Below are 13,579 nucleotides of genomic sequence, written 5' to 3' on the forward strand. Positions count from 1 at the left end.
GTGAAACCAGCATAATTCTACTGTGATGGCATGCTCGAAATTTGGGGTTTTTATTGTATCTACAGTGTGATACTACTAGACTGTGAAACACTGTGTAATATAAATCTGCATTACAGTTAAGCAGAATTTCAATGTATTCTAGGCCATACACATGACTATAGAGTTTTCTGCATCTATAATATAGAAATATAATGGACTAAACATCAAAGGAACTTGTATTAAAGATAATTAATCTTTCACTGATTTTCAGATATTTTAATTGATACGCCTAGGAACAGAAAATGTTTTGAAATAGAAATTACTGTGAATTAAATGTATAAAACGTGAATTAAATGTGTATATGCATAAGCTTAAAGTATGCAAGTGAGATGCCAGTCCAGCTGCCTTCCTACTGCTTTTCACCCTATGTATATACGTATATTGAAATATGCAAGACATAAATGCTTTTTAAACATGACTATCACTGTATACCTCGGTGTGGCCACATATTTGCTGTTATAATTAATCATACAGGGATGAAGCACAGATAAGGATTTCCTTGTCAAAAAACTTCTGAATATGACAGAGATTAATTCTGAGGTGTTTTTTTACCAACCAAAGAAAATGACAGTATCTTTTATCTACCTGATGCAGGAATGTAGGTATTTTCCCTCATCAGCAATTGATAAAAACATCTACTCAAAATAAATTAGTCACAAGCCAGCAAAAACTACCAAGTGCATACCGAGTCCTTGTGTCCATGTAACTTCTTCCCTGGAAATGTTTAAGGCCAGGCTGGATGGAGCTGTGAGCAACCTGGTCTAGTGGAAGGCATCTGTGTCCATGGCAAGGGGGTTGTAATTAAATGATATTTAAGTTCCTTTCCAACCCAGGCCCTTCTATAATTCTGTGACACTCAACAAGAAGGAAAAGTCCCTATTTTTAGGAACCCAGTTCTTGGAACACCAAACTTCCATGACCTCCTCCTCTCCTGTTTGCAGCATGCCGACCACAATCCCACTCCTTGCCAGCACCACACATTCATGGTGGCACAACATCTCCAAGGGCACTGCAGCAAATGCTTACACAGAAATGTTATTGGAAAAGTATTCTTAGTCACTATTCATTCCACTTAGCAAGTGGAAATCAGAAGAAGTGCCAAGTGCATCTGATCAGCCAGATCACAGTTTGGGAATCACTGTCCTAAATAACTCGTAACCTCTTATTATAGAACACCACACTCTTTGTCTTGCTCAAGCTACTATTTTAGGCTCTTTCCTGCCAGCACATCATACCATGATGGTAAAAACTTATGGCTCATACCTGCTAATCCTGCCCACACTTCTATCTGTCATTTGGTGGACAACTAGCCAGCAATTAACAACATTATTAACTTGCTGAAGTATAAATTCAATTTTACCCAAACAATTTCAGTCATTTTCTCTGGATTTATACCACTTGAGCTAGAGGCAGACTCTCACCCACAGCCAATTCTGCAGTTTCATTAGAAGCCAGAGGCCTGCAAAAGCAAATTCATCCATTCAGATGAATTATAACAACAGTCAAGAAGCAATATATCAAATAAATTTAAGCTACACACCACTTCCAATTTTTCCTGTAACGCTAGAATTTATTTCTTTCTATGCACAACTTAATTTGAGTTCAAAACTTCACACTGATGGTACATTAACATTTTGGGTTCATATAATCAATGTCTTCACAGATAATTTATTATTCCTTCACCACTTCTCTGCTTTTCCCATACTGTTTCTTAGGATTTAATTCAGTTTCAAAATGGTCTGAAGGCCCTACTCGCCCTATGTATACAGCAAGCAGTGGAAACACTCTTTTGATGGACTAGAAATCAATCATTACCTATATCTTTTCACCAAGAACCATAAACTAAGGCTAGTTTAGCAGATTTTAAGGACACACTATTATTTTCTACAGCCCACAGAACATAAAAGATCAAACTAGAAATTTATTTTGTAAATTGACTATTAAGAATGCCACTCAAAATTTCCTGTAATTCAGAAGGAAAAACATGCCTTACTGATTTGACTGTATCTAACTCAATACTCATCTGTATAGTTTATGAAGTTCTAGAGATTTATCTTGAATATAATTTATAATTTGACCAAATATTTTATTGTTAAGTCATGAATGCTGATTAGCTACTTACAAGGTATATATTTTAATACATCATTTGTATCTCTTTAGTTGATTAAGATATGAGTCACAGGATTCCATATTTCTGTAGCACTTGGCAAATATAGACTATTAGGACAAATACATTAATAATTTAATTCTGATTTAATTTGTCTTTAGTCTCAGTCTCACTTTGCTACCAAAAGTAGTTTCTTGGCAGCCCTAAGGACGCCTTAAAACATGCCTTCCATCTTCTTGAAGGACATTGTGGTGTTGGAGTGTGTCCAGAGAAAGGCAACGAGCTGGGGAAGGGTCTGGAGCACAAATCCGATGAGCAGTTTAGAGAGCTGTGTCTGTTCAGCTTGGAAAAAAAGAAGTTCAGGGAGGACCTCAATGCTCTCTACAATTACCTTAAAAGAGGCTGCAGCCAGGCAGGCAGGGGTTGGTCTGTTCCAGGTAACAAGGAATACAACAGGAGAAAATGACTTCAAGTTCTGCCAATAAAGGTTCAGGTTGGACATTAGGAAAAACTTGCATTTGAACAGGCTGCCCAGGGAAGTGATAGAGTTACCATCCTTGGAAGTGTTCAAAAAACAAGCAGATGTGGCACATGATATGGTTTAGTGGGTATTGTGGCATTTGGTTGCCTTAATCTTTTCCAAATGTAATGATTCCATGATTCTACACTGATTTCTGTCTGAAATTTTCCATTTCTTATTTCTCATCCAGCAGATGTCCACAGAATTAAACCACTTTAAAACATTGCTATGTGTGATCACCTGCTGTCTATGCATAAGTTTTATGTTAATTTTAAACAAAATAAGAGAGAACTAGAAAACTGTTCCTCTTTTTGTAATTTTGCCTACACCTAAGGATTGATGTTGGCCTGTTTTACATTCACAGCAGTGTTTAAAACAAATGTCATTTTAAAAGCTGAAGAGGAGGATAAGGGCATTGAAACTGAGGTATAACTTCTGTATTGTATTTGATGAGTAAAATTAAGTTTCAAATAGTTTTGCACAGTGGATTGATTGCTGGAAGCAGAATTACAGCAGTGAATTGTTCAATTAATGGTGTGTGCCTCTGTGGAGCAGAGTTTGCAAGAGTTCTCTGAATAGAAGGATACCATACAGAAATAGAAATGAAGGGTGTAGCTTTGTTAAGTTTCCAAATTGCTAAGTGATATCCCTCCAGTCAATTAGGAAGTAGTCTGTGATTGATGGATGCTGTTGGAAAACTTACTTTAGTCTTTATTAGACTTTCAAAATGTACTTGAACTAAGTCTTATCAGGTGAATTATTGCTTTGTAGTTTGCTACATTTTAGACCCCTTTACAGGGCAGCATCACTCATAAGTCAAGTGCACAATTTAAATGCTTGCACACTCTAAATCAGTGGTCTCCAAAATGGGGTGTTTGCACAGTGTGATATAGCAAGAAAATATCAGAAATGCTGGATTTACTGCTACATCACTGTAGGTTGTCCAAGTCCAGAGGACTTCCAATATCAATCAGCTTTCAGGACAGGATTCACTGCAGGCTCCCACCACCTAACTACACTTGGAGCACCATCTCTTGCTGCAGATCTGCATGTCAAAAGAATCTTAACAGATACACAAGCAACCTCTCCCCTGCAAACATCCCATACCCCAGTCTTGGAAAGATGTACTTGCTTCCAGGTAATTCACTGATTTAGTACAGCTATTTTTAAATTCAGAGATAACTAAATCTCTCCTAACATAATCTCTGAAGTGGTGTCATGGTTTGACACTGGCACAATGCCAGCGCCCCCATGAAAATGCAACCTATCAACTGAATGCTGTGAAATGCAATTGAGAACAGAGCAAAGCAGGCCTAAGCTTAATAACAAAGGGGAAAAAAAAAACTTTATTAAGCTACCACTACTACTATAAAAGAAAAAAAGAAAGGAAAAAAACACACACAAAATTCAAAATGAAAACCTTTCAAAACATTCCTCCTCCCACCACCCAACTCAACAAACCACAGTGAGACACATTTGGACCCTTAATCAAGTCTTCACCCTTCCACATAATCAGTACTGAGTCCATCAGGGGAGAGAGGAGTCTCCCTTGCACCATAGACCCCCAGGAAACACAGCTGCCACCTCTTGTGTTTCCATGTCACACATGGCACCGCCCAGACACACCGGCCAGTGTGACACTCCATGTCACAGTGCTCTCACCACCGTGCATGGACGGAGACTGTTTATAGGGCTCCTTTAAGGATGCTTTGCCAAGGACCAACAGGAGCAACAGTCCAGTGTCTCATTTTGGGACTACAGTCCCCTCCATTTTCCCCTGGGGCCGAGGGTCCAAGAACAGAGATCGTCTTTTCTTCTTCTCTGAAGACAGAGGGCATCATCACACCCTCCTCAGCCTTTCATTACTGTTCAATCCTGAACTGGTAGCTGCTGAAGGAGGTCTCTTGGCTCACCATTGCATCCCCCTAAAATGCAGTCCCCTCTTGGAAGGAGGAGTGGTTCAGTCTATGGTTAACAAGAAGAGTCCAGCCAACAGCCACTCCATCATCTCCCCCCAACCTTCTTTCCCTAATATCTGAGATCCCAGGCTGTCTCTCTTTCCTTCAAATTGAGGAGAAGTAATATTTCACAAAGCCTTAATTTCCCAGGAAAGGGTTAAAATTCCCGGACTCTCTCCCGTCTCCCATGCTGGGCATCTTCCCCCCACCTCCTCCTTCTCCTCTGCCGGCAAACTCACGGGTGTCTGCAGGCTCTCTATCTCTTTTCCTCCAGTTTGGGGGGGGGGAACAAAGACATCTCAGATGTTCTCCACCCTTCCGTCCGCAAGAGCTGGCCCAGCTCAGTTCCCGATCCTTCACCCCCTGGCCTGTGGAGTTGCGTTATGTATATGTTTTATTATCCCTGTATTATGTATTGGTTTATTCCTTTGTACCCCCGTGTGCAACTTGGTTTATCCCCAGTTTTCCCGCCTTGTCCGCCCTTCCCGCCTTCCCAGTGTCTATCCATCGCCCTGAGGGAGGCATTTTGCCCCCCCCGGGTGCCTTGTCTATCACTCGGTGCCCCTTCCCATCCATCCAGAGGCTTCTACTCAGGGCACCGGGTGATTGGGCGAGGACCTGGGGCTCCCCCCATATCTTTCCCCCATTGGACTCCACCATATCCCCCCATCCCGGAGCCACCCCCTATCCCTATCCCCATTGGTCGTTGGATACCCCTCCCTTACAGTTTATAAGCCAGTGCAAGCACCTTGTGCTTGTTCCTGTTGGCTGGCACCGTTCTAGGATATTTGGCCCCGTTGGGCTACAATAAACTCGGACTTAGCCCCCAGCAGGATCCGCTCTTCATTTACCACCGCGAGGCTTGCTAGCGCTGCCCGGAACCCACAAAGGCACTCTCCAAACCCCAGCTGGGAGCGGCGGAGGGTGCCTCCATCGCCCGCCCTCGCCCCAGGATGAGAGCTAGCCGGGGCTGAGACAAAGGGAACCGGGGCGGGAGCGCGGCAGCTGGCGCCCAACGAGCGGCCCCGTTTTCGCGGCGTTGGACCCTCGTTTGAGGATTTTAGGGTCGCACAGACCTGAAGAATCGTCCTCCTGGCCGTCAGCTACCCCGGCGAGAGCAGACCCACGTTTTAGTGGGTGGCACTCTTGGGGACAGGATCGGCAGCTCTGGAAAGCACCTCCGGAGTCGATTCTCTCGCGGAGAAGCCCTGCGATTGGTTTTTCTTTTCCACCCTTCCCTCTCGGACCCCTGTGGTTTGTGAGTATAGGGGCCCCTGGGGCTTTCCCGGTCCTTTTTTTTTGGTTGGTTCCTTTCCCCTAGGTTTTAGGGGAAGGATCCCTTTTTGGTGGGTTTCTTTTTCCCCGGAGTTCGGGGAAAAAATTCCTGTTTTTGGTGCTTCCCTTTCCGGGCGGGAAGCTTAAGGACCGCGACAAAGCCGGAAGTGTGGTCTTTTGTTTTTCGTTCGTATTTTCCCAATCGTAGGCGCTGCAGCACGATTTAACATCTAACAGCCATGGGTGCAAGGCTGTCCGTGCCGCAGAAGAGCATTTATTCCCAAGTTGTAGGTATCCTTTTAGTGGGGGGAATTAAGGTTAAAAAATCTGAAGTAAAACAATTCGTTCAGTGGTTGTCGCAAACTTTCCCTGACATTTCGCCAGCTAAATTATACCAAGCCCCTTTTTGGGAACAGGTAGCGGAGAAGATCCTGCGACAGTCAGATCTCTCTCTCTCCATATTCACCCATTTGGCTCTCCAAATTCGCGATATAATTAAATATCACTACGAAAGTCTGCCACAGCCAGCCGCAAACAAACCGATCCCCAGTTCGGCGGATAGTTCATATAACCCTACTCCGCTTCCCTGTCCCTCAGCCCGGTCGCTGCAGTACGATGCAGCGCTCGCCGCTGCAGCGGAGCGCGGGGCAGCTGCTGTCGCTGCTCCCGAGGCTGCGGCTGCGGCGGGCGCTGCGGGAAAACTGCGGCAAAACTCTCCCTCTCTCCCGAAGTCGGGTATTATCAGACAGGCATCCCGGCATTGCCCGCAGGCAGATTCTGGCCCCTCTGAGAATACCCTAGACACCCCGCAGAGCGGTGCAGGCACTGTCTCTGCTTCTACCCGTTCCCCTTCTTCCCCGCGCTGTACAGCCCCGTCCCGTAGAGACTCCGTTCGTTTTCAGTTATCCCAGACCCCCGAAGATCCCTCATCCCCCATCCTCCATCCCCAAACCCCACGAAATGGCTTCCCTTCTTCCCCCTTCCCCAGGACACAAGATGGAGGTGACCGCGTGGGTTTTCCCGCCACTCGTGCTCCTTCTTCCCATGATCCCTGTCCTCCCCCCTCCCATAATCCCTTCCGGCAGACCAACCCCTTCTGCTCCCCGGATTTCTCCGCCCACCTCCCTCCTCCACCCCCCGTCAACTCCCCCTCCCTTGAATTATTCAACACCCCACCCCTCAGCTCCACCCCCGGGGAGGGGAGTCCCCACCATACCACTCCCCCTGCTCCAGACCACGCCTCGTCCCCTGGTTCCCACGACCCCACTTCCAGTTCCCACGCTTTCGGTTCCGGGGGGGGGGAGCGTGGGAACCCCGATCCACCCCAGTCCCTACCTGCCTTCTCGGCCGCACCTGTCACCTGTACCCCGCGGCAGGGGGGTAGGCCCCTTGCACAGTGGTCCCCCATCCCCCAGCAGACCATCAAAGAGCTCTGCAAGGCCAAGAAGGGGTTCGGGATGGAAAGCGAATACTTCCGAGGCTTATTAAAAGCAACCCTCTCCTCCAAAGAATATGTCCCAGCAGACATGCGAACTCTCTTCTCCTGTTTAATTACCCACGGAGAATTCCTCATCTGGGAGTCCGAGTGGAAGCGGGAGATCAGAGAGGTGTTACCTGACCTCTGGGCCAATGCAGATAGCTCTAGGGATGAGGATGGGGCTGTAATATCGCTAGACCACTTGTGCGGGGAGGGGGATTGGAAAATGGGGACCAAGCAGGCGGAAAAAATCCCCAGAGAGGCGCTGCAAGTCAGCACTAGGGCAGCAGAAAAGGCGTTTTTTAAGTTAAGACCCAGCGGTACGGTTATTAACTTCTTGTCCCTAAAGCAGGAATCCCTAGAACCTTTTGTCGCGTTCGTGGATCGCTTGCATCACGCGATGGAGGCTCAGGTCCCGGACGAGAGGCTGCGAGAGGGGATGCTTGCCACAGTTGCGAGGCAGAACGCTAACGACGCGTGCCGGCAAGCAATCCTCAGTCTGCCCCTGGACCCTGAGCCTACCCTTCAAAGCATGCTACAAGTCTGTGCGAGGAAGGTGACAGTTCCTGCTAAAGACATTCCAGAGACTCCTAAACCACCCACAAAGAGAGTAGCCTTCGTTGAAGCCGTGACACCGCCAGCCACCCCTTCTCCAGATCGCCGCCCTACAGGAGCACCCCCGAGGGGACAACAGCACCATCAGGCCTGCAATCTATGTAGGCAGAAGGGACATTGGGCTTCCCAATGCCCGCTGAGGGACGAGTTTTTTAGGTTTAAACAACAGCGACAAGAAAAGAGTGCCCCCAACTCGGGGGGAAAACAAAAAAACTGAGTCATCAGCGCAGTCCCTCCCTGCGCGAGGACATAAATATGGTGGGTTCTATAACATCAGAGGAGGGGAGGGACGACTACCTGCAATGCCCACCTGAGGACATTTCACTGGACTTGACACACCAGATTATGGCTGACAAACCAGCCTATATGAGAGAAGATGTGGATTTCATTCCCACTGCTTGGCTGGGTCGAGGCCCGAACCAGCCCAAGCCGATACTTAACATCGTATCTGGTTTCTCCCCATATAGGTTGGCCCTGACTGAAGCTCTGCACCTAAGGGACAGCGACTGGCACTCCATCGCTGTCGACACAGAGGACCCAAGAACCTGGAGGAACCTCCACAGTAAGTACATCGTTCTTGGGGACACAAAATTCACGCCTCTCGAAGTCACTATTGCACCATCCCTGACATCCAGGAACACCGAGCGATTAGTGGTGTGGCTGCACTGCCCCCATCCTCCAGTCTTCCTTCCCAAGGGCCAAATCATCGCCCAAGCCATTCCAGCATCTGGGCCTCTGGCACACCCTGAGGATCTATGGAAAAAGTCAGCGAAGAAAAGCTACCAGGTGTGCCAGGCCCAGGTCATAGGGAAGGAAAGACCAAAGCTCTCCTGCTATATGCGGAAGGATGGGGAGTACAAACACCTAAGCGGTCTCCTAGATACAGGAGCAGACGTAACAGTCATTCCCGAACGGGATTGGCCGTCACGCTGGGAATTGCAAAACGTGGCAGGGAAAATTCAAGGTGTAGGGGGTTCTCAATTGGCAAAGCAATCAAAAAACATCGTAAAATTTGAGGGGCCGAACGGACAATCGGCCTATTTACGCCCGTTCGTATTAGATTACACAGAACCCTTATGGGGGAGAGACCTGATGGCCCAGTGGGGGGTCACAATTAACATCCCGACCCCCCAGGTTTTTCGGGCAACAGTCACTGAGGAGCGTCCTACCCGAAAACTTAATTGGCTCACAGATACACCAGTGTGGGTAGAGCAGTGGCCGCTCAATAAACAGAAATTAAAAGCGCTTCGGGAGCTCGTGAAGGAGCAACTTGCCAAAGAGAATATCCAGGAAACAACATCCCCCTGGAATTCCCCCGTCTTTGTCCTGAAAAAACCTGGCAAAGACGAGTGGCGCCTCCTTCATGACCTTCGCGCCATCAACAATGTAATAGAAGACATGGGTCCTCTCCAGCCAGGGATGCCGTCCCCCACGATGTTACCAGAAAATTGGGAATTAGCTGTCATTGACATCAAAAATTGTTTTTTCCAAATTCCCCTACACCCTGATGACGCACCACGGTTCGCCTTCTCGGTTCCTTCCATCAACCGAGAAGCCCCAATGGAGAGATACCACTGGAAAGTTCTTCCCCAAGGCATGAAAGTCAGCCCAAGCATTTGCCAGTGGTACGTCTCTTCATTGCTGTCCCCTGTGCGTGCAGCCACCGAGGGCGTGATCATCCAGCACTATATGGATGATATTCTTATTTGTGCCCCCAACAGCGATCTACTTACACACGCGCTTGAACTGACAACCAGTGCGTTGGTTGCTGTAGGGTTCGAGCTGCGAGAGGATAAGATTCAAAGAATGCCACCTTGGAAGTACCTGGGTTTAGAGATAAACAAGCGGACCATTGTTCCGCAGAAATTGGCCATAAAAAATTCAATTAGGACTCTAGCCGACGTGCAGCAGCTGTGTGGGTCTTTAAACTGGGTGAGACCCTGGTTAGGTATTAACAACGAAAACCTAGCCCCTCTTTTCAATTTATTGAAAGGGGGGGAAGAGCCTAGTTCTCCCAGGGAACTCACTCCAGAGGCCAAAGCTGCTTTGCAGAAGGTTCAGGAGGCAATGTCTGCCAGGCAGGCCCACAGGTACGATCCGGGCCTGCCCTTCCGATTCATCATATTGGGCAGACTGCCACACCTCCACGGTGTCATCTTTCAATGGGCAGACACCCTAGGAAAGGGCAAGGATAAGGACAAAAGGGACCCACTCTCCATCATAGAGTGGGTATTCCTGAGTCATTCACGATCCAAAAGGTTGACACGGCCACAAGAACTGGTGGCAGAGCTAATCCGCAAAGCGAGAACGCGGATTCGGGAGCTGGCGGAGTGTGACTTTGATCACATCCACATTCCTTTGAAATTAGAATCGGGCCAATTCACAAAGGCAATGTTAGAACACCTGCTGCAAGAGAATGAATCATTGCAGTTTGCACTGGACAGCTACACCGGAAAAATTTCTGTTTTGAGACCGGCCCACAAAATTTTCAATTCCGAAATCCAATTCACTCTGTCAACAAAACAAATTCAGAGCAAAAAACCCTTAAAAGCTCTAACAGTTTTTACGGACGCGTCCGGAGGGTCCCACAAGTCAGTAGTGACTTGGAAAGATCCTCAAACTCAGCAGTGGGAGGCAGATGTTGTTGAAGTAGAAGAATCCCCTCAAGTAGCTGAGTTGGCCGCAGTCGTTAGAGCTTTTGAGCGGTTCTCTGAACCTTTTAATTTGGTAACTGATTCGGCCTATGTAGCAGGTGTAGTGTCTAGAGCACAGGATGCAATCCTGCAAGGTGTCTCCAACGATGCCCTTAACAGGTTGCTCTCTAAGCTGATAAGGCTAGTCTCCCACCGAGAGCAACCGTTTTATGTGATGCATATCAGGTCACACACCGACCTGCCGGGGTTCTTGGCCGAGGGCAATCGCCGTGCCGATTCCCTCGCTGCCGCCCCTGCACAGCTGGCGCCGCTCCCGGACAAGTTCCAGCAAGCAAAGATCAGCCACCAGCTTTACCATCAGAATGCGCCCGGCCTGGTGAGGCAGTTCCATCTAACCCGGGACCAGGCCAAGGCCATTGTGGCCACATGCCCATCCTGTAAGTCGCTCCCACTACCATCAGTGAGCGCAGGGGCTAATCCTAGGGGTCTGAAGTCCTGTGAGGTGTGGCAGATGGACGTTACTCATATCCCCTCCTTCGGGAGGATGAAATACGTCCATGTCTCCGTGGACACCTTCTCTGGAGCAGTTTTCGCCTCTGCCCACACAGGAGAGAAGGCCAAAGAAGTAGAGAAACACCTGATACAAGCCTTCTCCATGCTAGGCGTCCCAAAACAGATAAAAACAGACAATGCCCCCGGGTACACATCCAAGGAATTCGCAGGCTTCCTGCAGCAATGGGGAATAGAACATAAAACTGGCATCGCCTATTCCCCGACAGGTCAAGCCGTGGTAGAGAGGACTCATCAAAGCATCAAAAGGATGCTTAAACAACAACAGTCGTCAGCTAAAAATGAGTCCCCCCAGGTTCAGTTAGCGCGGGCCCTTTTTACCATCAATTTCTTAAACTGTTCCTTCGAGTGCCTCAACCCCCCCATCGCGAGGCACTTTAATTCCTACGAGCAGAGCAAGGTCAGGGAAAAGCCGCCAGTTCTCATTAAAAACCCTGAGACCTGGCGGCAGGAAGGACCCTATGACTTGGTCACCTGGGGACGGGGGTACGCTTGCGTATCCACGCCCTCAGGCCTGAGATGGGTCCCTTCCAAATTCGTCAGACCATATGTCCCTAAGACCCAGAAGAGAAAACCGGACAGTCCTCAAGTTGGGTACGCCGCCCTCCGACGGCGGAAAAGGTCCCCCTCACCTGGTCCCCCCTCTTCCCTCCCTAGCTCCGGAAATTCTCTGTTCCCCTTTGAGTTAGACCTCCCCTACCTCGACTATTAATTTCAGTTGCTTTCTAAAGAAACAGGACTTTTGCTGCTGCTGGGACTCATTGTGTTTCTTACAAGCTTTAACATAGTGATGAACTGAAACCCTTGAACAAAGAAGGGTTTCAAAAAGAAGAATTTCCAGAAAAAGGAAACATCTAGTTTCAAAATGAGCCCAGTGACTGTGAAGCCCCCGTTTAAAGACTTACTTTATCCTCTTCACCTTTCTTTCTTTTTAAACAAAAAAAGGAGGAGATGTGGAGTTGCGTTATGTATATGTTTTATTATCCCTGTATTATGTATTGGTTTATTCCTTTGTACCCCCGTGTGCAACTTGGTTTATCCCCAGTTTTCCCGCCTTGTCCGCCCTTCCCGCCTTCCCAGTGTCTATCCATCGCCCTGAGGGAGGCATTTTGCCCCCCCCGGGTGCCTTGTCTATCACTCGGTGCCCCTTCCCATCCATCCAGAGGCTTCTACTCAGGGCACCGGGTGATTGGGCGAGGACCTGGGGCTCCCCCCATATCTTTCCCCCATTGGACTCCACCATATCCCCCCATCCCGGAGCCACCCCCTATCCCTATCCCCATTGGTCGTTGGATACCCCTCCCTTACAGTTTATAAGCCAGTGCAAGCACCTTGTGCTTGTTCCTGTTGGCTGGCACCGTTCTAGGATATTTGGCCCCGTTGGGCTACAATAAACTCGGACTTAGCCCCCAGCAGGATCCGCTCTTCATTTACCACCGCGAGGCTTGCTAGCGCTGCCCGGAACCCACAAAGGCACTCTCCAAACCCCAGCTGGGAGCGGCGGAGGGTGCCTCCATCGCCCGCCCTCGCCCCAGGATGAGAGCTAGCCGGGGCTGAGACAAAGGGAACCGGGGCGGGAGCGCGGCACTGGCCTACCTCTGCAGGCCACATGGCTTTTCCCCTCCCACACCCAGCTCACCACTGGCCAGGGGAGGTCTGCACTCCCCAATGACCGGAACCAAAGAATTCCTCCTGGGAATTCTTTTAACCCCTCTGTGTTCTCAGAGGCGTGTCCACCTTCAATTGGTCACCCCAAGTGTCAGTATCCAAACCTGACCCCTGACTGGATTGACCTCTTCCTTCCGAGAAAATTCTTTCCCCGTGTCAAACCACGACAACTGGACATTTAATTTAAGAACATACTTTTCTAATCTACTCCTCTCAACATAAACACATTCTAGAGCTTCTTCACTGTAACGTGTCTCTAATAATTGCCAACAGTTAACTATTTTATTTTCTTAATAACATGTATTTGTCTGGCAAATTTAAAATACTATCTATTACCTAAAATACTACCTAGAATACTTCACCAACTTCTCTTCACATACAAATGTGAAAAATTTTCTGTGCAAATACAGTGGAGACATTTAAAACTCATGGTAATCTGTTTTCATTAAGCACAATTTTTGCCCCTGAAACTGAAAGGGTACAAACAATTCTATGCACAGGTTACATTATTGTACCTTCTATCATTTCCATCCCACTCGGAGGTTTACAGTGTCCAGCATGGCTCACAACCCAGACTGGATACTGCTGGTTCAGTCCACAATAAAGGGCCTGGATAAAGGTCCTGTAATAACCTGCCAGTCCAGGGTTACCTGCCAAAAAACAAAACATACAAGCACAGTCAATAAAAACCTTTTA

The 13,579-nt window shown here is 48.0% G+C and overlaps 1 protein-coding gene across 1 annotated transcript in view; it reads right to left on the reverse strand.

The window, feature by feature from the left end:
- LDAH (lipid droplet associated hydrolase) overlaps window positions 1-13,579 on the reverse strand; it is a 122,611-nt gene that overhangs the window by 76,139 nt on the left and 32,893 nt on the right. The window contains exon 3 of the mRNA XM_021525335.2: window positions 13,399-13,533. Within this exon, the coding sequence (XP_021381010.1) occupies window positions 13,399-13,533 (135 nt within the window). The remainder of the gene's footprint in view (window positions 1-13,398; window positions 13,534-13,579) is intronic.

This window comes from Lonchura striata, chromosome 3 (genome assembly GCF_046129695.1).
Source record: "Lonchura striata isolate bLonStr1 chromosome 3, bLonStr1.mat, whole genome shotgun sequence".
Classification (NCBI taxonomy): Eukaryota; Metazoa; Chordata; class Aves; order Passeriformes; family Estrildidae; genus Lonchura; species Lonchura striata.